The 23,354-nt window shown below is 42.6% G+C and overlaps 1 protein-coding gene across 1 annotated transcript in view; it reads right to left on the bottom strand.

Annotated features, from left to right (window-relative positions):
• Positions 1 to 216: 216 nt before the first annotated feature.
• Positions 217 to 23,354, bottom strand: part of LOC116183603 (dynein axonemal heavy chain 5-like) — a 49,579-nt gene continuing 26,441 nt past the window's right edge. The window contains exons 2-5 of the mRNA XM_077782601.1: positions 23,141 to 23,269; positions 2,660 to 2,767; positions 1,893 to 1,978; positions 217 to 1,107 (exon numbers count right to left, since the gene is read on the bottom strand). Of these exons, the coding sequence (XP_077638727.1) occupies positions 648 to 1,107; positions 1,893 to 1,978; positions 2,660 to 2,767; positions 23,141 to 23,269 (783 nt within the window). The 3' untranslated portion in view covers positions 217 to 647. The remainder of the gene's footprint in view (positions 1,108 to 1,892; positions 1,979 to 2,659; positions 2,768 to 23,140; positions 23,270 to 23,354) is intronic.

The following is a 23,354-nucleotide window of genomic DNA, read 5'->3' as shown; positions in this document are numbered from 1 at the left end:
CACTGCACAGATAACCTCTGTGTCTTGACAGAACCCAGGCCTGGTTCAGGGGTTCCATGTAGTGGAAAAGTCTCTCCTCCAACCTGTGGAAGGAGGAAGGACAGGACCGGCCAAAAATCACGTCCATCTTAAAACCTCTGACCCCCACCTACAAAGTAAAAACTGCCCTGTACAGGTGTTAAAACCCCCCCTGTACAACACTAAAAAATTCTACCCTCTACTTTGTAACTACTTCTACTATAATATCTAAACTTTTGTGACTTCTTGTTCTTCCTGCAAAGTTGGTAAATCATTCCATGGCTCAAACTCAAAATCACAGCTGTTTCCAGCTGCCTGCCAAGGTCTCAAATGCTTCTAACCAGGGCCTGGAACCTCCAAAAATGTCTGAGGGACATTTTGAGTTCCAACAGTGTCTGTTTTCACTTTTGGCCAACCAGCTGACAAAACTTCTCTCCCCAGACATTATCTTGCACCAGTTGGAAGAATGTGGCAGAGACAGAGGGGCAGCTAAACCTACCACTAGATATTCATTATATATATATATTTTTTTTTTTTTTAACTTCTTAGTTATAATGAAAGGTCTTTCAGTTGTTCCTAAAATCAGCTACAGATACTACAGGCTCTATTTTTTTAACAGGAACACTTTCTCATAAAACAACATTTTTTAGCTCATCCCTCACTTGAGAGTCATCATAAGTTAGGTTAACCATACATGCTGCTACTAACCAGGGATAACACCATTTTTTATTTTTCTCTTTAAGGAATATCTTAATCAAAATCAGCTGGTTTACCTGCTGAAGCCATTTCCTGTGGTAGATCACCTCAAATTTCACAAGAACTTTTGCTACTTTGTTGTAATTGCGGATTATGCTCTTGCCATCTGGTGTTTGTAGAACTGCTGGATGTCTCTGGAAAGTCACCATGGGCTCCTTGATCCTATGGAATAGGTGATGTGCCCACAAGATCTTGTCAGCTACTGGGGGCAGATTACAAGCCAGTGGAGGGTCCTTCTTGTGCCTAGTCTTACAGACGCTTTCTATGTCATGGCCATAGTTTTGAAATATTTTCTGATACTTTTCATCAATGCCAAGATTTGGGATTTGCAATCTGCTTAGAAAAAAATAATAATGAAAAAACTCCTTCAACACTTCTGAAATCCTCCTAATGCATTGCTGGAAAACAGTTGTTCCAGATTCCCTTGCATGCTTTAGAAAATAACTACTTTGGCAGCAGAGTTTTCAGCTTGAACAAATGTTGTCACAACCTGACTCCAAAAAACAAAGATCTAGACCAGATGATAAAAGTTTCCAAGTAAGTCTACACTTTTTCTGTTTTGTCACTGTTTTCAAACACTGGGCTGAAATTATATGCAGCAAACTGTAACCAATTCACCACTAGCTGTCTATTTTATTAAACAGATTATAATAAAAAACCTGACAGAATAAAGAGTAAGGCTGTTTTGCAACAATGTTAATTTAGAAAGACAAATTTCACTGTTTCTTAATAAAAGCATTTTATTCTCTTCTTACTGCATTGTGGTAACAAATTAATGTCATTGTTCAAGCATAAAGCTAAGGCAAATATGCTAACAAAATTTTCCTTTACTTCAGCTGGTTTTGAAAGATGAAGTTCAAAGTCCACTCATATTTTGCAGTTTCTGAAGCAAAAAATTATGGCTTTTATTCATTCAAGCTACTAAGACAACTCTTAACAAGGCTGAACAGGGGAGACCAGAGAAGTTGAGTTTATTTTTTTTGTATTTAAGAAAATGCCTCCTGCTCTGCTATCCCTCCATCCCCACCCACACCCCCACCCCCAGCCCTTTCCACTATCCTCAATGTTTTATTTTCATTGCCTGGCAGAGTTTTAGAAATCTAAATAGGACATATTACCTTTCAAATTTCTGCAACATACTCAGTGCCCTTTCAGTGTTCAGAATACTTTCGAAGGTGATGTCCATGAACCTCCTTAATTGATCCTGAAGGAGAGTAAATAATTCTACATCAGATAAGTCCCTAAAACACACATCAAATATGCCAAGTATTACTTGACAGGGTTTAACATGCAATATATTAGAAGATAATTTGTTGATGTGAAACTGATCTCAATAAGTATTATTTTTCCACTCATTTCTTCCCAAAATAATTAAACAAAACACAGCCAACTTTCGAGGCATTTTCTTTCCAAGTTCACTCTGTAGCTCTGCAACCAGGAAAAGCTTCTGTAGCCTCCGATGTTTCACCACGTTGAGAGGCCTTAAAGAATGCTTGCTTACCTCTCTGGCAACCAAAGCATGACAAGCTTTTTTTTTTCTTCTGCAGATACCCTTTTCTTTCCCCATCTTGTGATTTCAGAACTATTGGAAAGTTAATTATCTGACTTATTTGTACTACACTCCTATTCACTCAATGAAATCACCCATTTTTGTTATTCTTGACAGCATACAGTAATGAAAAATCCTTTTGCTGAAGGCCCTCAATGGCCCATTCCATTAAACTAGTCTGAAAGATAGTAAATGGAAGCTTCAAAGTGGAAATATATTGGAATAATTTTTCAATTTCAGAATGCAAACTTTGAGATTTGCATTTTTTGTGGTAACTCAGAAAGAATAGTAAGGATTTCTCAATAAATTAAAATATTTTGTATAATTGTATCATACATGAAGATCATTTATGTCTCTGCAAAACTCTTCATAGTCTTGGTCAAAGTCAGTCTTCCGGTGATCCAAGAAATCATAATGCTTATTCTTCATGTTGTCAACAATGCTCTAAACAATTTCACAGAAAAAGAAAACCATTACCAAAAAAAAGTCTTATGAAAAAGCCTTTCCACACCAAACATTTAGCACAACAGGTTGTGCACATTCACATTTTACCTTTGCTAATAGCTCCCAATACTTACTGAGCAATATAAGCAAACTCCTTAAAAGAAATATTTGCAGAAATCAAGTTGGTGTAATGTCCATTCAAATTTCATTTCTATTATTTATTTCAAATAAATTTGAAATGTATTTCAAATTTCATTTGTATTATTTATTTCTCTTATTCTAAGTCAATTATAACTGACACAAAATTCAGACTTGCTTTTCATCAAAGACATTTTTAACTAATTAAACATTCTGTCATGAAGTACATTTCTATTAAAAATTTAACGTTCAACAGAGAAAAATATTTTTATATTATTATTTTCCATGTTCTTTAAACAACTAATTCCATATATAAATAGACTGTTCAAAAAGCACAGTAAGATGCAGCACATCACCAGCCCACAACTTAGTATTTCTGGTTTCTCTTACACAGCTGCTGTCTATACACATAAAAGTATATCTTAATCATCATCTGCCTTGAGATGTACACACAGATAAAGGATTCCTAATGATAAACTACTGTTCAACATCCTAGTAGTTTACCACAGTATAATTATGAAACTCAGCATATTTCCAGCTCAGCTGACTTCCCTAAATTTATGGTAAGTCAACTGAAATTCAGTTTCATTGCATTGCTGTAAACAAAAAATTCCATCTTTTCCTTGAACAACATGTAAATCCCAGATAGGGACTAAGTATTAAAGCATAAAAACCAGCAAAATAGCTAACTCTTATTGTAAAAAATTTTAAGACATATAATCAGTCACATACTAACTGTAGCTATGGTCCATGTCAAATACTTCAGTAGCTCAATTTTGTCACTTTAAAAAGAAGTGTGATCACTTTTCTGCTCTTTATGCAATCTATTCAGGACCTTTCATGCAGCCTTTTTTACCAAAGCATTCTTCATGCTGAAACACAATTGACTTTAAAGCAGCTGGGTCTCACACAAAGTTCTTGTTTAAGGACTTGGGTGCTCCAATGGATAATGAGGTGTATCTCTATAAAGTTTGCATCATAGCTTGAGCTGATGGTCACAGGCAGTTTTTCAAACACAAATGCCCTAAAGAAATTAGATTCATGTTTTCCAGGCTATAAAAATTGCACTTCATTGCATGATCTGAAAATTCCCCACAACCCGGGTTGCTGAGAAGTCTGGTTATGCGACTTTGGAAAGCAGCTCTTGGAAATAACATTTAGAGCAATCCACACCTATCCTGCCCACATGGAAGAGTCTTGGACTAAGGTATCCTTACAGCTGTGCCCTAGCTAACTCTCAGAAGACTATAGAACAGAACAAAACAGAAAACTGGTTACTGTGAAGGATGTATTCAAAGAATCAAAACCCCAGACAACAAATGGAGTAAACCAGACAAGAAAGGACCATGGAATGGCCACATTTTACACCACAGTTATTTCACTAAAGCAAAGTGATTGACTCCTGATCATAACAAAAAGGCAAAGAACAGAGTAAAGCAAACTAGAATGACATATTTTCCTGTACAGCCACTGATTCATATGTGATCTCAAAAAGCTGTCTACAAAGTCCACAAATGGACACCTTCTGATTTATTTTCATATTTACAGGCACCATAATTATGATACTGCACTGATAAAGTTACACAAAAAAGTAAGCTAACTCAGCTCAGTAAAAGCAGGAGAGACTCCATTTGGTAGAAAAGAAAGCTAGCTGAGAAAGAAGGAAGGAAAAGATTTAACATATTTATATCCTTAAAAGATCTCCTTGTTACTCAAGTCCCACTTCTCTTAAAAAAAAATAAAGAAAGAAAACCGCATAGTAATACTAATGAGCCAAGGGGCACTCACAGCTAGCCCAACATTTGTAGAGATGGAAATGTAGCACTTCTCACTTTTTCTCATGACCACAGCACAAAACCATGCTCCCATTACTCCTGTTACAAAGTCATCCCAATTTATTGCACTTTTCAATCAGCTTTGATTTTAGCATACTTCTTTCACACGTCCACTGGCACCTTTTCTTTCATCTTGTCTTCTCATTTCTCCAGTAATCACATATTTACATTGCTATCACCCAGTATTTTTAAAACAATTAAAGAGTTCATTTTTTTCTCAATAAACACTTCCCTAATTTTCATAGTTTTCTCATAAAAGGTTCAAGCTAGATTGACCCAATACACAAAATCTAATGTGTACCTGATATTTTGTGATCTTGCTGCCAATCCCTCTATCTTAGATTCCTGTAGAACTGAGTAGGTTCTCATAGTACTGAAAACATCTATTGTCTTTACCAGACGACAATGAAATGCTTCAAATTTTCCAAAAATATATATATCTCACTAAAATCAAATTGTCTTTCAGCTGGATTTTGTTCCAAATTCTCTTTTATCTTGTGGAAGCAATTTTGATACTCCTTAAATAAAGAATTTAAAATAATGTCAAGCATATAACAAAAATCACTGTCTTTAGCTAGAAAAAAATTTACACAGATAGGCATTATCCCAACCTGACAGCAAGTAGAAGTTTCACCAATAAACTATCATGAACACTATAAAGAGAGTAACAGAATTTGCCTCTGAAAATTAACCCATCAATGCCACTAAAGAATTATACATTTCATCAAATGACCAAACTGTACATATATGTATTTGTACATATCCTTGGCTAGCATGAAATTCTGTTCCCTCCATTTCATAGCAGGGTGTCCTGGGTTGTAAGATAAGCTTGTATTCTATTTGCCATCTGTTGAAGGCAAACCTGTTGGGCAGGTTTTGTTATCTTTTCCAAGAACCGGTTTTGCTCCTAAGAGGTAATGGTTTGTTAGTGGGCCATTGACTGATTCAATGCAGGGCTGGTAACATAACACCATCCTATTGTGAGATGTTCCACCCAGAGGGGGAAGCCAAGCACTCTTTTATTGGATATAAGGGGGTACCTTTTTGGGGACAGAGCAGCTCTTTACTTTGGGGGATTGCCAGAGAAGCAGCTCTCTTCGGCGGCACTCGCAGAGAAGCAGCCGGAGCGCGCTGAGGCAACAGCGGCGGAGCTCGGAGGCAACCCCAGTGCAGAGGAAGACCGGCCCCACTGCCACCAGATCTTCAGAGGAAAACTATACCCTTCTAAAGATCACCACTGCAGCTGCAATTCATCAGCCACTGCAAGGGGAGCAATATCCCAGCAGGACTGCTACTGGCACCCCGAATCCTCAGGTTCTGGACTTTTTTCACTGGTTTTGTTTGTACCAATTGCATTTGCCTTTTTAAATTGTTATCTAGTTTTCTCCTAGTAAAGAATTGTTACTCCCATTCCCATATCTTTGCCTGAGAGCCTTTTAATTTAAAGATCCTGGTAATTCAGAGGGGGGGGTGGGGGATTTGCCTTCTCCATTGCACAGGAGGCTTTGCCCTCTTTCACAGACTCCTGTCTTGTCGAACCAAGACACAGGGTTTGATGTGTTTACTGAATAACCAAGATGACAATCCAGTTTCCAGAGACTGCAAATGTTTGCATGCTGAACAGTTTTACTGAGTAATCAAGGTTCAAAAATCACTTTCAAGAACAAATCACTTCCTCAACTTTTAATGCTCCTCCATAGCAGCTTCCATTTTGGATTCTGCATTTCTAGCAAGGAACAAACCTTATTCCAGACTTGCTAAATTCTTCCCAAAGTCAAAGTACATAGTCAACAAATTCACTTGAAACTGTTTCTTTCAATAGTGGTTCTCTTTACAATAAAATGTTCATTGTTTTATCACATTTATGTATGAATAACCTCACTCAAGTTATCAATACAGAGGGTCCAGATTTTGCTATGTTGTTACTGATTCAAATTCTAAGTTTAATCTATTGAATTTCTGAAAGTTTCTGGAACTAATAAGATTCAAATTAATACCTAAATTTCAATATATTTTCATGCATAAACTGGACAATTTGATATATCTTTATAGAAAAAGACAAGTTTATTGCTCATTGCTGATGGTAAGATGCCATACAAATTTACACTCTTTATTCTAGAACTAGGTAAGATTTGTTGCTTCAGGAGGTATTAGGATAAAGCTCTAGTCCTGCAAGCACATATTGGGAATGAAAAGAATTAATGCAGAAAGCCTACGTGAAGCTCCCAGTATGTACAGGGAGATTATCTAAGAGAGAGTCAGGCTCTTCTTCACAGTAGCACATGGACAGAAGCCAAGAAGCAAAGGGCATAAATTAAAATGGATGAGGTTCTGACTGGCTATAAGGAGAGAATCTTTCATCCCAAAGACAGTCAAACAGTGAAGGATGATGCCCAAAAAGGCTGTGTAATCTCTTCATCCTTGGAGAACTTCAAGACAGGACTAGATAAAGGATTGGGAAACCAAGTTTGATCTCATACTGTGCCTGCTTTGAGTTTGAGTAGAAGGTTGAACTAGATACCTGCTGAGGATCCTTCCAAGCTGAATTGTCCTATAATACTATGCTTTAAGGGGAGAAGAAGAACAAAAAAAACAAAAACTTTAAAATTATCACAGAAGTGCATTAAAAAAAAACAAAGGCTATCTTCCTGAGAAGTCTATGTTGACTGAACAGCTGAATTCTTCTCAGTTCACTAAACTGTCCTTTCTAAATTTATAGGTTGTCCACACTTCTTTGAATATATTCAGTTCAGTAGCTCTCCTTGTTTCAACTTCTATTTCATAACTCTCCACATCAAGTGAGAAGACACAACATACAGAAACATAGGCATGAAAATCCAAGCAATTCTCTTATAAGCATAGTTGAGATAGACTAAGCATCAAAATTCTGTTTCCAGAAGATCAACAGACAACAGGTTAAATTCCTTGTTAGCTCTAGCATAAACATTCCAGTTCCAGTGGATATTTTTCAATTAACTCATTTTTCTTCACTATAACAGTGTTTTCTCACATAAAATCTTCCTATTCCTGCTCTCCTAAATATCAACCTATAATCTGTTTTCTATATGTTATTCCAACCTACCTGTTTAAGTCTAATAGCTGCTTGTAGCTTTTCCACAACTTTCTCCTGCAGTTGATTCCAGATGGTGGCTGTGCCATTGTTTGCTATATAAGATTTACACTCTGTCTCATCTGATTGGTCATCTAAAAGCAGTTTTAACTTCATGAAAACAACAGCATTCCAAGACAAAGCAGATCTTGCCATTCTCTCTCCCATTTGTCTGACTCCACTGACCTAAAGCCTGACAAATAGCAATACCAAATACCAGCCACAACAACAGACTGCCTTCCTTGCAACATCTGGCCTCCAGAACATGACACAACAAAAATGTTGTTAGTTAACTATTCTCATCCTCAACCTACACATCTTGAACCAACCTTGAAATAGCATTGAAGGGTACAAAGTCCTAAGACTTCGTCTCTTCTGAAAGCAAATGTGAACTCAAGAGCCCATGAGAGTATAAGTGGTAAAGAATACGTTGTCTTTCTAATCCATTTCCTTCTTGTTGCAAACATGTGGATGTTTAAGGGCAATATGAATTTAATGTATTTAGTTCTACAAAAAAAACCCCATTCATAACAGACAAAACTTGTAAAAAAATCCTCTCTGTACATCAGAGGTCAGATTTAAGTCTGAGAATGTTCCTATAACTGCAAATTATAGGCAGTGAAATAAATGCTAAATTTGAAGTAGTTTATCACTATTTCCACTTCTTTATATATTAAAAAAGCAGCATTATAGTGACTGAAGTGCTGCTTCCCTAATTTCTTCGTTCCTTTGTGTTTTCTCTGGCACTCAAGCAACAACACAGAAAACAATCCGGGAATATTTATTTTCCTGCTAAGCAACACCAACGGGATTAAACTCATCTGCCAAGGTGCAGATGTTGTCATATTTCACATTTGTCCCATGTATCACCTGCACAATTTGTTTGGTCCATTCTCTCATGTAGACTTCTATTTTTACAAGAGCCTTTATGCTGTTAGCAACCATCAAGTAATCTCTTACAGTATTCAGATCATATGTTTCACATTTCTTCAGGCTGACCTAAAATAAAAGTTTTTAAAGAATGAAATGCTGAATGTTCATTACAAATAAGCTAGGAACTTTAAAGACTAACTCATTGCCCTGCTTGGGGTATCTCACTTCTTATTCCCAGCTCAGTCTAAATTAAACTGGTTTGAGCCAGAAGTGGAGTCCAGAATTTGAAGAATTCACCAACCAGGCAGCTATGCTCTCATGCTCTCATTCCTTCACAAAAGCTGAGTAGAATCCAACCAGATAACTCAACAGTTTCTCATACATTAACCATTCAACATTTAAGAGCGACCACAGCCATTGAGGAGACAAGAGTTTAATAGCTCTAAAGAAATGGCCACAGAATAAACAAGAACAGAAGCATCTACAGAACTATTAAAGCCACAGATCAAAGAATAATGAGTTACTGATAACAATAAACAGAAGTGTTAGGTTATTTTCCAGTTTAATAAAAACAAATTTTATGAGTAATCTACAACAGCAGCTAATTCAAAAGGTCCAGAGCTAGAGACATTCTACAGCTAGCTCACCTTCTATTTCCCACATGAACATACTACCTTTTCCAACAGACTTTGCTGAGTTCCTGATAGAGCACTAACAAATGCTTCAAGGGCACAAAGGAAGTCCTGCTTAATATTGGGAACTTGTTGAGGTTCAACCCAGCCACTCTCCATAGTCTGTAAGGCTGGAATGATATCAACTGCTCAATATTTTTTAATAAGCCATCTTGACCAATATCCAGCATATTAAAATTTACTTCCTGTAAAAGAGACAAAATAGAAGGGGTCTTTCACCAGTAAAAACTTCATTATATACATATACATATATTTACATATACACTCTCAAAAGTAAAATATTTTTTTGTTTTTCAAATGAATTTGCTAGATTCTTTTTTAATTTAGCACCTTAGTATTTAGGTATTGATTAATTACTCTGCCATTACAGATTGTCTTAAATTTTCTTCCTCAGTATCATTTTTCATATCAATTATATGCATCAAGTTGCTCCCACAAGATAATATCTGTATTTCCATTTCCATCCCTTTTTGTCCTGTTTCCTTTAATCCATCAGTCCTTTTACTCATTCATTCTCCCATGTCAAGAGCTGTCTAATTATATGTGGAAAGCAAATACCTCATGGTAAAAACAAGTTTTAAACAACATTATGTACAGAGAGGAGTAGCCACGGACTTATTTGATAAATATTCTCAGTTGTGACTGGTTTAGAAAAACTAGATCTAATGAAGAAAATGCATACACCAGTTAAAGCAACTTCTTTTCCCTGTCACAAATACTTTCAGTTTCTTCTTCTTGGTCGAATGAGAGTTCATTCCTATTCCTGGAAGGCCAAAGTACTCTACAGATTCAAACAAATAAACGATTAAGACCCATTGATCATTTATTCAAAGAAAAGTTCTCTACACAAACAGTTCAGTCATTATTTGTGCCTCGCTGAGTCCCACTTTCCTGGAGGCATCTCACTGAACTACCCACAGAAAGTATGGAACATTCAGAGTCTTCATGTCACATTAAGAAATATTTCATCTAGTTTTGCCATTCTTGCATCAAAAGCCTTTTATTTCTATTAATTTATTTGTTTTTTCTATTCCTTCTAAATAATGGTTCAAACTCAAGGTTCTTTTATAGGCTCAATCATGCAGCTGGCGATAATGCTCTCTTGCTTGAAAAAGAAAAGTTAAAAATCAGAAAATGTAGTGATGTATTTTACCTTAGAGGACCTACTATCAACAGTCCTTCTCTAAAAATATGCAAACATAAGGGGAAAAAAAATATAGGGTGCTTCTGAAAACAAGGAGAATGGGGCCATAACAGATTCTTTGGGGCAAAAACAAACAAACAAAAACCAATAAGGGAGTCACAAGGGACTTCCTTGTCCATTCGTCTTCCCCCAGCATGAATATACTGCTCTCATGTTCAGGCTGCTGGCAACACTTGTAAAGGGTCACTAAGAAGAAGCAGTGTCTTTGGGGGTAAAATATTTCTCATATGTTTTTGGTCACAATACCTCACACTACCTTGTTACTAGCTTTTCAGTATTACCTCAGAGCAAAATTGCATGCATACACATTTCAGTGAGGCACTACTACAATAAGAAGATGAAAAAGTAAGTTGTTGATAACAGTAGTAAAAGGACAACATCCAAAAAGTAATAAACCCCTCTGCACATTTTTTTCTTCAGGTACTTGACCATCTGCACCAGGAATCCCTAATTTGGATGAGGTGGCCACCCTAAGTTCACTCCCCATCCTTCTGGTCACGTTGTGTTTCTCTCTACCTTTTTTCACAGCAGCTCTGAAGAAGTCTCCTTTTCATATACCTCAGAAGTACAACAAGGACTCTGTACCCAGCAAAAGTCCTGACTCTGTAAATGTTATTAATTTGAGTTATTGCATGCTAATAAACTTGTGCTATCTTTATACTGCAGTAATGTTTCCGTTTTGCATGATTCTTGGGCCACAGATGTGCTTCTGTGAGAAGCTGCTGGAAGCATCCACCATGTCCAGCAGAGCCAATCCCTGATGGAGATGCTGCTGGGCCAATTAGAGATGGTGGTAATGCCTCTCTGATAACATATTTGAGAGGAAAAGCAAAACAAAGTTTGGGGCGCAGTTTTATATTCAGACAGAGAAAAGGAGGAGGTGAGAACATGGGGAGGTGCCTGTGCTGGAGGGGGTGGATGCCTGGAGGAGGCTGTGATCTAGTGGGGGACCCAGAGGAGAGAGAGGTCGCTTGCCTCCAGGCTAGAGCAGCCTGTCTTTGGAGGACTGAAACCCATGGAAAGAGAGACATGTCACAGCACTTTTGGGAGGACTCTGTGACCTTGGGAGGACTCAGGTTTGGGAGGACTGCTGGGCATGAGCTGGGAACCACATTGGAGAAGTTCACAGAGAACTGTCTCCTGTGGGAGGGGCCCCGCAGTCTCACCTGGGAAAGATTCCTCTCCCTGGGCAGTGAAAGCAAACCTCAGGGGATGAACTGACCAAAACCCCCATGCCACTGTCTCCCTGCCCTGTCAGTGGGAAGGAGGGAGGTGTCAGGGGAAGAAAAGGTGTTTTTAAGGGCTTAATTTACTTCTCATTATCCTGCTCTGATTTAGTTGGTAATAAATTCAATTTGTACCTTTAAGCCATGCCTGTTTTGCCCTTGGAGTGTTTTTTCCCAGTCCTTATCTCAATTCATGAAACCTTCAATAAATTCTCTCTCCTCTGTTCGGCTGTAGCCGGGGAAGGTGAGTGAGCAGCTTTTGTGGTTGCCTGGCATCCAGCCATGATCAAAGCGCCACATGTAATTACAGAGGCAAAACCAACAAAAGTGTAGTAGATAGGGACAGACGAACGGAAGATCTCGGGATGTGACGGAAAGAAAGACCCCCTTCCCCCTCTCCTCCTGCAGCACGTTATCCATTACCCCAAAGAATGTAACCACACCTAACCCAGTAGTTTTCCACTCCTGACTAACCCTAGAGACCCTACCAAGCCCCCCTGACATAGCAAAGTCCCCCAAGACTATTTAAACCCATGAGATAATAAACGCTTTTGACTGTCCACCACACTGGTGTCAGCGTCTGTTGTTAGCCCAAGTATCCCGGACTAGGCCGGGCTGCCGTGCTGCTCCTTGCAACCAGGTCGCCTTGTCTTCCCCTGAAGGCAACATATCTGGTGCCGAAACCCGGGAAAGATTCACTCAGGTAGCGGGAGTCGCTTGGACAAGAACAGCGGCCGGGGCGGTCAAACCATATCCTCGGCGAGGGAGACGTCCCAGGACCTGTGATCATCATGGATGCCATCGCAAGGGTCGTAAGTGCAATTCATAAGCAATGGGGTATTGAGTGTAGGCTCAAAGACTTTTATCTTGCTATAGCAAGGCTCCTTGAGCTTCGGGCAGTTGAACGCCCCGTGGATGTTTTGCATCCAGAGATATGGGAAAAATGCACAGCCACGCTGGCCGAGGACACGAAATCCTCAGGCAGTGTCAGAAGCCTTAAGGTGTGGGGCAAAGCAGAAAAAGCCCTGCGCAGAGCAATAGAAGAGCAGGAGGCATGGAGCGCGGCACGTACGTGTTTATTGGTTACACCCAAGCTAGGGGTAGGAGCGGCAACGCAAACTGCCCCTGAGGGCAATCCGCCCGGGAGCGGGGATCGGGGGGGACCCAGCGCGTCACCCCCCTCCCCAGGCCAGAGCCCAAACCGCCCCGTAGAAACCTCCCAAAAATCCGTGGCTTCCCCATCCGTCCCGCCGACACTGATCAGCGACCCATTGCTGGAAGTGCAGCAGCGCACGGAGTTCTTTTGGCAGAGGCTGGCAAGGGAAGCCAGGGACGCAGAAACCGCAGCTCCGCAAAAAATCCTAACCACGCCGCCACCCTACTCCGTTGAAAATGGCACTGGCAGCCAAGGAGAGGGGCGGGGCGCGGGCGGTCTTGGCGCGAAAAGCCTGGAGGCACGGGGTTTCACGAATACGCGTATGCGGGAGAAAGAGGAGGAGAGCGGCAGAGGACACGGAGCCAATTGGCAGCCGTGCCGGACGCTGCTACCATTTAAGGGAGAGACCTCCCCCTGCAGGAGGCAGGGCGAGCCCGGGGTGCAGGAGTGGTGCCACCCCCGCGAGGAGGAGCGAGGTCGGAGCAGCACAAAAAGGCACCGAGCCCCGGAAGTTCGCTGGCATTTGACTTCCGGCTCTGAGTCCAGCAGCAGCTCCGGCAGCTCGGAAGAGCGGACGGAAGCCAGCTGGGACTCTGAAACGGAGGAAACAGAGCCAACATGATTTAAAACAAAACTGAGTAAAGCTTTAAGCCGCACCGAAAAGCAACCACAATATGAACCAGCCCAGTTTACCGACTGGAGAGAAATAAAAATAGCCTGTGCTGAATGGTCTCCAGCGGCTGCCATACAAGCCTTCCCGGTGAAAATCATCGGCCTGGAAGGGAACCAACAAAGGGTATATACCCCGGTAAACCCAAAAGATGTACAGTCAATTGTCAAAGCCATTGCAGAAAAAGGAATCAATTCGGCCATGGTCTCCACTTTAATCGATGGTCTTTTTAGTAATGACGACTTGCTTCCCTTTGATATTGACCGAATAGGTCACATGATACTTGATGGTGCAGGAATGATTGTGTTTAAACAGGAATGGGAGGATAATTGTACAAAGCTATTAGCCTAAGCATCTGGCGCGAGGCAACCACTATGTGGCTCGAGCTTATCCAGGCTGACAGGAAAGCACGATGATATGACCATGCCTCTTCAACAAGCCACGCAGATGCGGGCTGAGGAGGTCAGGGCGACCACTCGGGCTACTAGGGAGGCTATTCGTGCAGCCTCTCAGGTTGTGGCCAAGCTGTCACCATGGTCCACCATGAGGCAGGCAGAGAGCGAAAGCTTCACGCAGATTGTGGATCGCCTGCAGGCAGCGATAGACTCCTCTACCCTGCCAGCAGAGGCAAAGGGCCCCGTGGTAGCTGACTGCTTGCGGCAGCAGTGCAACTCTGTCACCAAGGATATCTTACGCTCCCTGCCACCCGGAGCCAGCCTGGCTGACATGATCAGACATGTAGTAAGGGAAGAGCACCTGACACCCATTCAGGCAGCCGTCCACACCCTGACCAGTGCCATGGCATGTTTCAAGTGTGTGGAGGCAGGTCACATCGCAGTGAGCTGCCCCCAGCCGGCACAGCAGCCCACAGCGCCTCCACCCCAAGCACGCTCAAGAGGATCCTATTGGGGATGCGGGAGGAAAGGGCATTTCGCCAAGGACTGCAGGTCCCAGCCCCAAGTAAACAGGAAAGGGAGGGGGCGTGCAGGCCGCACTCAGCCTCCTCCCACCGTGAATGCAAGGCGGCCCATCTATGCCAACCCCCAGTGGGTCGGGGCGCCCTTATACCCCATACCCCCAAGAGAGGCAGCCAGCTTTGTACCCCCGCCAGTGACACAATTGCAGAATTTCGCAACACAGCCTGCAGTACCTTCATACCCACTACCACCGCAAGCAGCGCCTGTGACACAGGGTCAGCAAGGGGCGCCCCAGAACGGGACCCCTGGGTGGCCATGGCCATGAAAATAGGGAAGGAGCCCCCAAAGGTGTGGGGGACATGCCGCCTTTATGGCAGCCAGGGCCCCCATGTCATAGGGCTTCAGTTTTGGGCAGGCACAGGAGCAGACTGCTAGATTTTTCCCCAAGCACTGTGGCCCCGGCACTGGCAATGCAAGGAAGTCCCCCCAGTGAACAGAGTGGGAGGGCCTTCCTGAGCTTGGAAAAGCACCCAATTGGTAGCTATAACACTTCATACAAAAAAGGGACCAGAACAAACAGTAGCAATCCACCCCTACATTTTGCAAAACTCTCCACCTCTGATAGGAAGAGATGTCCTTGCTATGTTAGGAGTCAGGATTACAAATTTATAATGAGGGCCACTACCGTACACCCACTGCTGCCAATCAAACTGACTTGGAAATCACCAGACCCCATATGGGTCGAGCAGTGGCCCCTGTCAAAGCCTTGAATGGCAGCCTTGCTGGAACTGGTTGACTGTGAACTGCAAAAGGGTCATATAGAACCCTCCACCAGCCCATGGAACACCCCTGTATTTTTAATCCCCAAGAGATCTGGAGAAGGTTATCGTCTCATCCACGACCTGAGGGAGGTGAACAAGACAATCCAACCCATGGGTCCAGTTCAGACACTGCTGCCCTCGAATTCAGCCATCCCCAAAGGGCAGCCATGTGTGGTGCTGGACATCAAAGATTGTTTCTTTTCAATACCCCTGCATGCTGAGGACAAAGAACAATTCGCCTTTTCCGTCGTGTTCCCAAACGGCGAGCGACCTAACCTCCACTTCCAATGGAAGGTGCTACCACAAGGTCTTGTGGACAGCCCGACCATATGCCAGATCACCGTGGACAGGGCACTGATGCCAGTCCGACACTCCCACCCCGCTGCAACCATCATTCAGTACATGGACGACATCCTCATCGCTGCACCATCGGCAAGCCAAGTGGATCACTTGGTGTCCACAATCACAGAAACTCTCCAGGCCAACGGCTTTGAGATCACGAACACGAAGATCAAGAGAGGACTGTGCGTGACCTTCCTAGGAGTGGGGATCACAAACTCCTACGTGACTCCACCCAGGGTAAAGTTTCGCCGAGACATCAAGACCCTCCATGACATGCAGCGCCTTGTGGTATCTCTGCAGTGGCTCAGCAACGTCATCCTAGTTCCTCCAGAGGTCATGAACCCCTTGTATGACCTCCTGAAAGGAAAACACCCCTGGGACCCCAAGGAGCTGACGCCACAAGCAATAGACTCTCTCGACTTCATCGAATGTCAGATGTCCACTGGCACACTTGCCAGGTGGAACCCAAGCATACTGCTGGATTTATACGTCCACTTCACACAGAAGGGAGGAGTGGGAGCACTGGCCCAAGGACCTTCCAAAAAATCCCAGCCAATCCAATGGGTGGTCCTCAGAAAACCAACACATGCATTTTCACCAGGAATTGAATGCTTTGCTAACCTCATCATAAAAGGCAGGAAACTCACCCTGAGACACCTGGGGACCAAGCCGGCGAGGATCCACCTCCCCTTCTGCAAGCGACTGACCATGGAGTCAACTGTGATAACGGAGCACCTGGCCGTTGCTCTCACTGGCTTCGGAGGAGAAATCTCCTACACCACCAGACCACCTTGGACCCAGCTACTGACCATTGTCGACATAGACATGCCACCAAAGGTCATAGACCGAGCACAGCCAGGACTGACGGTCTTCATAGACGCCTCCTCCACGACTTCTACTGCAGCAGCAGTATGGCAGGCAGGAGAAACATGGCATTGCGTCAAAACATGTGACCCCATACTGTCAGTGCAACAGCTGGAAGCAGCAGCAGTGGTTTTGGCGTACGGACTCTTCCAAGATGAACCCCTCAACATTGTAACAGACTCTATATTCGTGGCAAAGCTTTGCCTAGCCATGTCGAGACCAGGTGTGTCAACATCTACAGCAGCCTCGATGCTTGAAGAGGCACTCTCCTCATGACAGGGCACCGTGTCTGTCATTCACATCAACAGCCACAACCCAGTCAAGGGCTTCTTCCAGATTGGCAATGACAAAGCAGATGCCGCAGCGAAGGGTGTGTGGACATTGCAGAAAGCTCGTCAACTGCACGAGTCACTCCACATCGGAGCCAAAGCACTGGCGAAGAAATGCGGGATCTCGACAGCAGACACAAGACACGTGGTGGCCACTTGCCCTCACTGCCAGAAGTCACCCCTATGGACCGGTGGGGTCAACCCGAGAGGTCTCAAGGCCTCCGAAATCTAGCAGTCAGACTTCACTTTCTGCGAACTGCTGAAGCCCCGAGCATGGCTTGCAGTGACAGTGGACACTTACAGTGGAGTGATCGTGGCGACACAGCACCTCAAATCCAACTCTAAAGCCACAATCCAGCACTGGCTGACAGTGGCTTGGTATCCCCAAGCAAATTAAACTGACAATGCTTCCAATTTTATCTCCAAATCAGTGCAAGAATTTGCCTCGGTGTGGGGCATCATCTTAGTACAAGGGGATCCCATATAACAGCACCGGACAGGCCATTGTTGAGCGAGCAAATCAGACCCTAAAAGCCAAGTTAGAAGTATTGGCAAAGGCAGAGGGCTTTGCCAATTCCATTCCCTCAAGAGACCAAACGCGCATGCTGGCAACCGCGTTGCTAGCACTGAACCAATTCCCTAGGGGAGATGAGACAAACAGTCCCATTCGAAAGCACTGGGCTACCCAGACACTAGAGGAGGGCCCGCAGGTCATGATCAAAAATTAGCTAGGCGAATGGGAACAGGGCTGGAGACTGGTGCTCACGGGACAAGGGTACGCGACAGTCAAAAAAGAGGACAGAATCAGGTGGTGTCCACTCAGGTCAATCAAACCTGACCTTCAGAATGAAACCAATGAAAAACTGTGAGTTTCTGTTTGCAGGACATGCTCGTGGACCGTCCCCGTGACGCGTACACCCCTGTTCCAGAGGGAAATGACGAATCACCAAGCCGCCAGACAAAACCCAAGAGTCCCACACCGGTGAGACCCAGATATGTACAGTGTCTTTGTGCGATTTTGCTGTTGAGGCTTGTGGCCAGGGGGCAAGCCGACCCAGGCCACTACCCTCATCAGCCATTCAGGTGGGTCATGCAACATCTTTCAAGTGACAAGGTGTTCAAAGAGGTCACCACAGCGAACACAGTCACAAAAGCCTTCGAAACTCACCTTGCGAGAATTACTCAGGTTTACCAAACCCCTTTTTCCTTACCAAGTTACAAGTTTATACCTCACTCCAGTGCCTATATCTATGACTACCTCATTTTATTTATGAAAAGGAGGGGGGAGATGTAGTAGATAGGGACAGGCGAACGGAAGATCTCGGGATGTGACGGAAAGAAAGACCCCCTTCCCCCTCTCCTCCTGCAGCACGTTATCCATTACCCCAAAGAATGTAACCACACCTAACCCAGTAGTTTTCCACTCCTGACTAACCCTAGAGACCCTACCAAACCCCCCTGACATAGCAAAGTCCCCCAAGACTATTTAAACCCATGAGATAAGATAATAAACGTTTTGACTGTCCACCACACTGGTGTCAGCGTCTGCTGTTAGCCCGAGTATCCCAGACTAGGCCGGGCTGCCGTGCTGTTCCTTGCAACCAGGTCGCCTTGCCTTCCCCTGAAGACAAAAGTCATCAGTTTTCCCACAATCTCTGGAGGTGAAGTAGATAGTATAACCTGTAGTCTCTTTAGAAAAGATGTACTCTTACTGAAAAGGGTGCAAGAAGTTTTTAAAATTCATATGAATAATGATCTTCAAAACACTGCAAGAAATCAAACTTTTAAATGACACCTTAGGACCCTGGAGTAGATATTCCTGTACTCACAGATACAGTCTCCTGCTCTGCAGAAACACAAAATTCCTTGTACACTGCCTTCACGGGATCATCTTCTGCCCTAACACAAATATTGGTTGATCCACATCAGGGTCAGAAAACCAGCTTGTGTATGAGGTGGCTGTAGTAATTGCCCTTGCCAAGAAGGTGCATGTAATGCTATCCTGGGTTGTAAGATAAGCTTGTATTCTATTTGCCATCTGTTGGAGGTAGGGCAGGTTTGTTATCTCTCAAGAACAATGGTTTGCTCTGAAGAGGTAATGGTTTGTTAATGGGCCATTGACTGATTCAATGCAGGGCTGGTAACGTAACACCATCCCATTGTGAGGTGCTCCACCCAGAGGGGGAAGCCAAGCACTCTTTTATTGGATAAAAGGGGTACCTTTTGGGGGACAGAGCAGCTCTCTCTCTTTGTGGGATTTCCCAGAGAAGCAGCTCTCTCTTTGCAGGATTTCCCAGAGAAGCAGCTCCTTCGGCAGGACTCCCAAGAGAAGCAGCTGGAGCGCGGTGAGGCGGCGGCGGTGGAGCTCGGAGGCAACCCCGGCGCAGAGGAAGACCGGCCCAACTGCCACCAGATCTTCAGAGAAAAATTATACCCTTCTAAAGAACACCACTTCAGCTGCAATTCATCAGCCACTGCAAGAGGAGCAGCTATCATTTCAACTGGACTGCTACTGGCACCCCGAATCCTCAGGTTGTGGACTTTATCACTAGTTTTGTTTGTACTGATTGCATTTGCCTTTTTTTTAAATTGTTATCTAGTTTTCTCCTAGTAAAGAATTGTTACTCCCATTCCCATATCTTTGCCTGAGAGCCTTTTAATTTAAAAATCCTAGTAATTCGGAGGGAGGGGGTTTACCTTCTCCATTGCACAGGAGGCTTTTTGCCCTCCTTCACAGACTCCTGTCTTGTCAAACCAAGACAAATGCCACAAAAATTCACTTAGCTTTATCAGTTAGTACCTACCATCACAAATCAGATTTTTGCTTTGACAGCCTGTGAATCTCAGCCCTGAACAATCAATACAGATAGTTATTTTACAAACTCTACTTTACCTACAAAGGGAAAATGTAAAGCAGTTTTACCGTCTGACAGTATTACAAGTGACTGCCTTTACAGCTGTGAGCAAAGTCAGTCTCCAGTCCACCCACTTAATCCCCACTGTCATTTCCATCACTCCTTTTTCTTTATAACTTTTTTTCCTCCTGTGCATTATGTTCTAGGGACTTTTGCTTATTCACTCAATACATGCCTTGCCATAAATTCATTTAGGTGTTGCTTATGTGTTTTTTTTCCTACTGCTTTTCATACTGCCTATATTTAGCACCAAACCCCAAAATGTTACCAAAATCATGCCATACTGTAGTGTGATCTGGTTGGTTTGTTGGTGGGCATGGGCAACACTCATTAGATTCCTAGGCTTTGACACTTGCCTCATACTCTCTTTGTCATACTTTCACCACTTCATCTCAGGCATGTTAAAACTTTCTCATCAGATTTCCAAATTAGTGGTTGGGTTTGTGTTTGCATTTAACTGTATTTCTATGTGCACTGAAAATTTTTATTAAAGTTGCTTATATCATATTAAATAGTTTTTTTTCATCCCTTTTAGATATATACAGATATACTGAAGAAAATACATACATACATATATACTGAAAATGCATTAAATATAAATCCATATTTGCACATTCATCTAGGTATATGTTTACCTATGTATAAACACATTTATACAGCTAAGCATAGATATGTTTATGGGACTTTGCATGTACATCCAGGGTAACCAAGTGGTGTGAACTCCCACCAGCCAGTCACAGGCTCTGAGAGGTCACAGAGCACCTGGCTAGTCTCAACAGCAGCAGCACTGGAGGCTCTGGAAGAAGAGCCATGGGAAAAAGCAGGATGTCCATGTCACAGGGGTCCTGAGCTACCTCCAGGGTAAGGGAGAAGGAGTATTCCCCCAGAGGTGTGGCACATGGGGGCATTCAGTAAAGGGGTATGGGCAGAAGGGACTTCTGGGGTAGCATCCCTTCTACCCATGATGTGGGTCTCATGAAGACATTTGTCATGTAACAGGACCACCCAGATGGATGGTCATGTGCCAAGATGGCTTCTAGGGCCAACTGGTGGTGTGACTGAAGAGGATAGGAACAGCATCTGTCACTGCTCACCCTGTGTGAAAATCACCTTTTAATTATCAAAAATTAATTCCCACAGGCAAGAGCTGATGAGCTCACAAGAAAGTACTTTGCTGCTTCATAGTAGCAATAAGCAGAAATCCACTAATTAGCTTCAGTAATTTCATCAATTGTCATGTCATGAGCAGAGATAAATGCCTTGGTATGACCAAACCTGTCTTGCTTTAAGTCCCAGTTTATAAGAACTTGATTGTTTTCTTTTTCCTTGCTTATTTGCTCAGCACAACTGTAACACGTTGCAGGAGAATATAAGCTGCTTTACCTGTATCCATTACTTCCACATCTTAATAGTAAAACATCAGATGACGCAGACCTCCATGGGTCAGGAATCTGTTTATGCACTCTATCTGTTTGAAATCATGTTAAGATCATAATATGTCATTGATTTTATTCATATCACAGCAGCAGAGAAAGCCTTTGCTTATTTACTTTTTTACAAGCATTAGGACTTCATCAATTCAAGGCTGCCATCAAGCATCATGGAAGCATGTATTGGTAGTGCAGTCCACAAATCTCACATATAGGCCATACAGGCTGAGGAAGAAACTGAGTTGCTTTATGCTAATATGCTGATTGATGTCTCAGCACTTGAAAGTCTGGCCTTATCCATTATTTTTCTAGATCTGAGTCACTCTTCTATGTAGTCCCTAACTATATTAGCTATCTTCAGCAGAAAAAGCTCCTTTAAGCTCATCTTCAGAAACATTAGATGGTGCCATTTGTGCTTTCTACTGCATAAAAAAAGGCTAAAATATCACCAGAAGCTGGAAGAAAGACACAATTATCCCTCTTCCATTAATAACAAGCCTCAGTTACACCAACTGCTATTCCAGAAAACCTTGGCTCAGCCCTCCAAGATGAGATCAAAACAACTATTACACTTCTCTCTTTCCAGGTGTAGAAATTGCCTATATTTTCCTCATCTGACAGCTATTCTCAGGCACTATAGTTTGCCAGGAAAACCATTTAGAGATAGAATGCGCAAAGGCTGAAACAAATTCTGCTTTTTAATGTGCATGACGGTGTTCTGCACTGCTCATTTGCTATCTCATGAACTCACAGAAATGTTGGAAGGGATCTTTGGGAGGTCTTGAAGCCAGTGTCCTATGTCACCAACAACAGCTCAGATCATCTAGAGCTTTTCCTAGACTGAGACTCAAAAACCCCAAGGACAGAAATTCCACAACTGACTTGAAGTAACCTATTCCCATGCCAGGGGGAGGGAAGGTAATTCCTATTACCCTCCTGGTGAAGAAGGATCTCTTGGTGGCCATTTTGCAAGATGTGGCTTTATCACTGAAGTTATCATCTGCACCCGCTGAGAATAGTTCAGCTGTGTCATCTTTGCAACCACTCTTCAAGCACCTGCAGGCTACTATTTGAGTGCCACTCAGCCTCTACTTCTCCCTTATCTCATTCTTCATGTGCCCTGTGTCCCACCCTTTCTTACTGGTCTTCCACTGGACTTTCTTCAGTTTCTCAACAATATTAGCACTGAAATGTGAATGCATAAATTGAAGGCATGCTGATGGAAAGAGAATACAAGAGAAAACAAACCATAAAAACCCAAACCACAGCCTTGTTTACTTTAGTGTCAGGAAGTAAAATATCTACTGCTGTCTACCCAGCTTTTTAAAAAAGTGATATTTTTCAATGTCTCAGTATCTGAATTTGTATTAGCCCTCATGCAGTCACAATCAGATCACATAAGCCATTCTCTTTTGTCAAGTAGCTTCTACTTATTTTAATTTGCTAAACTAGATTGCAATACAGTCTCACAAGAGCTTCTGGCAGCCTTATGGAAACAATAACATGCAACCTTGCTGTTGCCAGGACTCTTGAACCTCTCTGTACTCTGTACTCAAGGACTGGGAAACTTCACACTGTGGTTTCACTATGAAATACAATCCCAAGTTTTAGCACATTAACTATAACCACTGGAAAGAAGAAATTCTAATCAATTTAAAATCAATATCATTACAATAGGTTTTGGAATTAAGGACACTTTTGTTCAAATTAATTAAAAATGCTGAAAAATATTTTTTCAAGGAGGCTTGAGTGATCTCAGGTGTGAAGTCTAAAAACTCTCTCACCATGAATTTAATGGTAATATTAGTTCCAAAGTATACCATGAGCTTCACTTTCAAATTCATCAGATTACCTGGTTTCCATCAAGAATAGCATCTTCTCCTTTGTCCAGATTCACACAAGAGGCAATGATATCCAGTAAGTAATCATGTCTGCCATCCAGATGAGCACGTTTAGCCTCCCTCTCATCCTTGAGCTTTTGCTGTTATTAAATACAAAGTGGACAATGAAATAGTCACAATCTAATTTGAAGGCAAAAATAAAGAAAACTTTAAAATTTATGTTTA

The sequence above is a fragment of the Lonchura striata genome, chromosome 4 (genome assembly GCF_046129695.1).
Source record: "Lonchura striata isolate bLonStr1 chromosome 4, bLonStr1.mat, whole genome shotgun sequence".
NCBI classification, from domain to species: domain Eukaryota; kingdom Metazoa; phylum Chordata; class Aves; order Passeriformes; family Estrildidae; genus Lonchura; species Lonchura striata.
The sequence above is the reverse complement of the archived record's forward strand: the minus strand, read 5'-3'. Positions and strand labels throughout refer to the sequence as shown.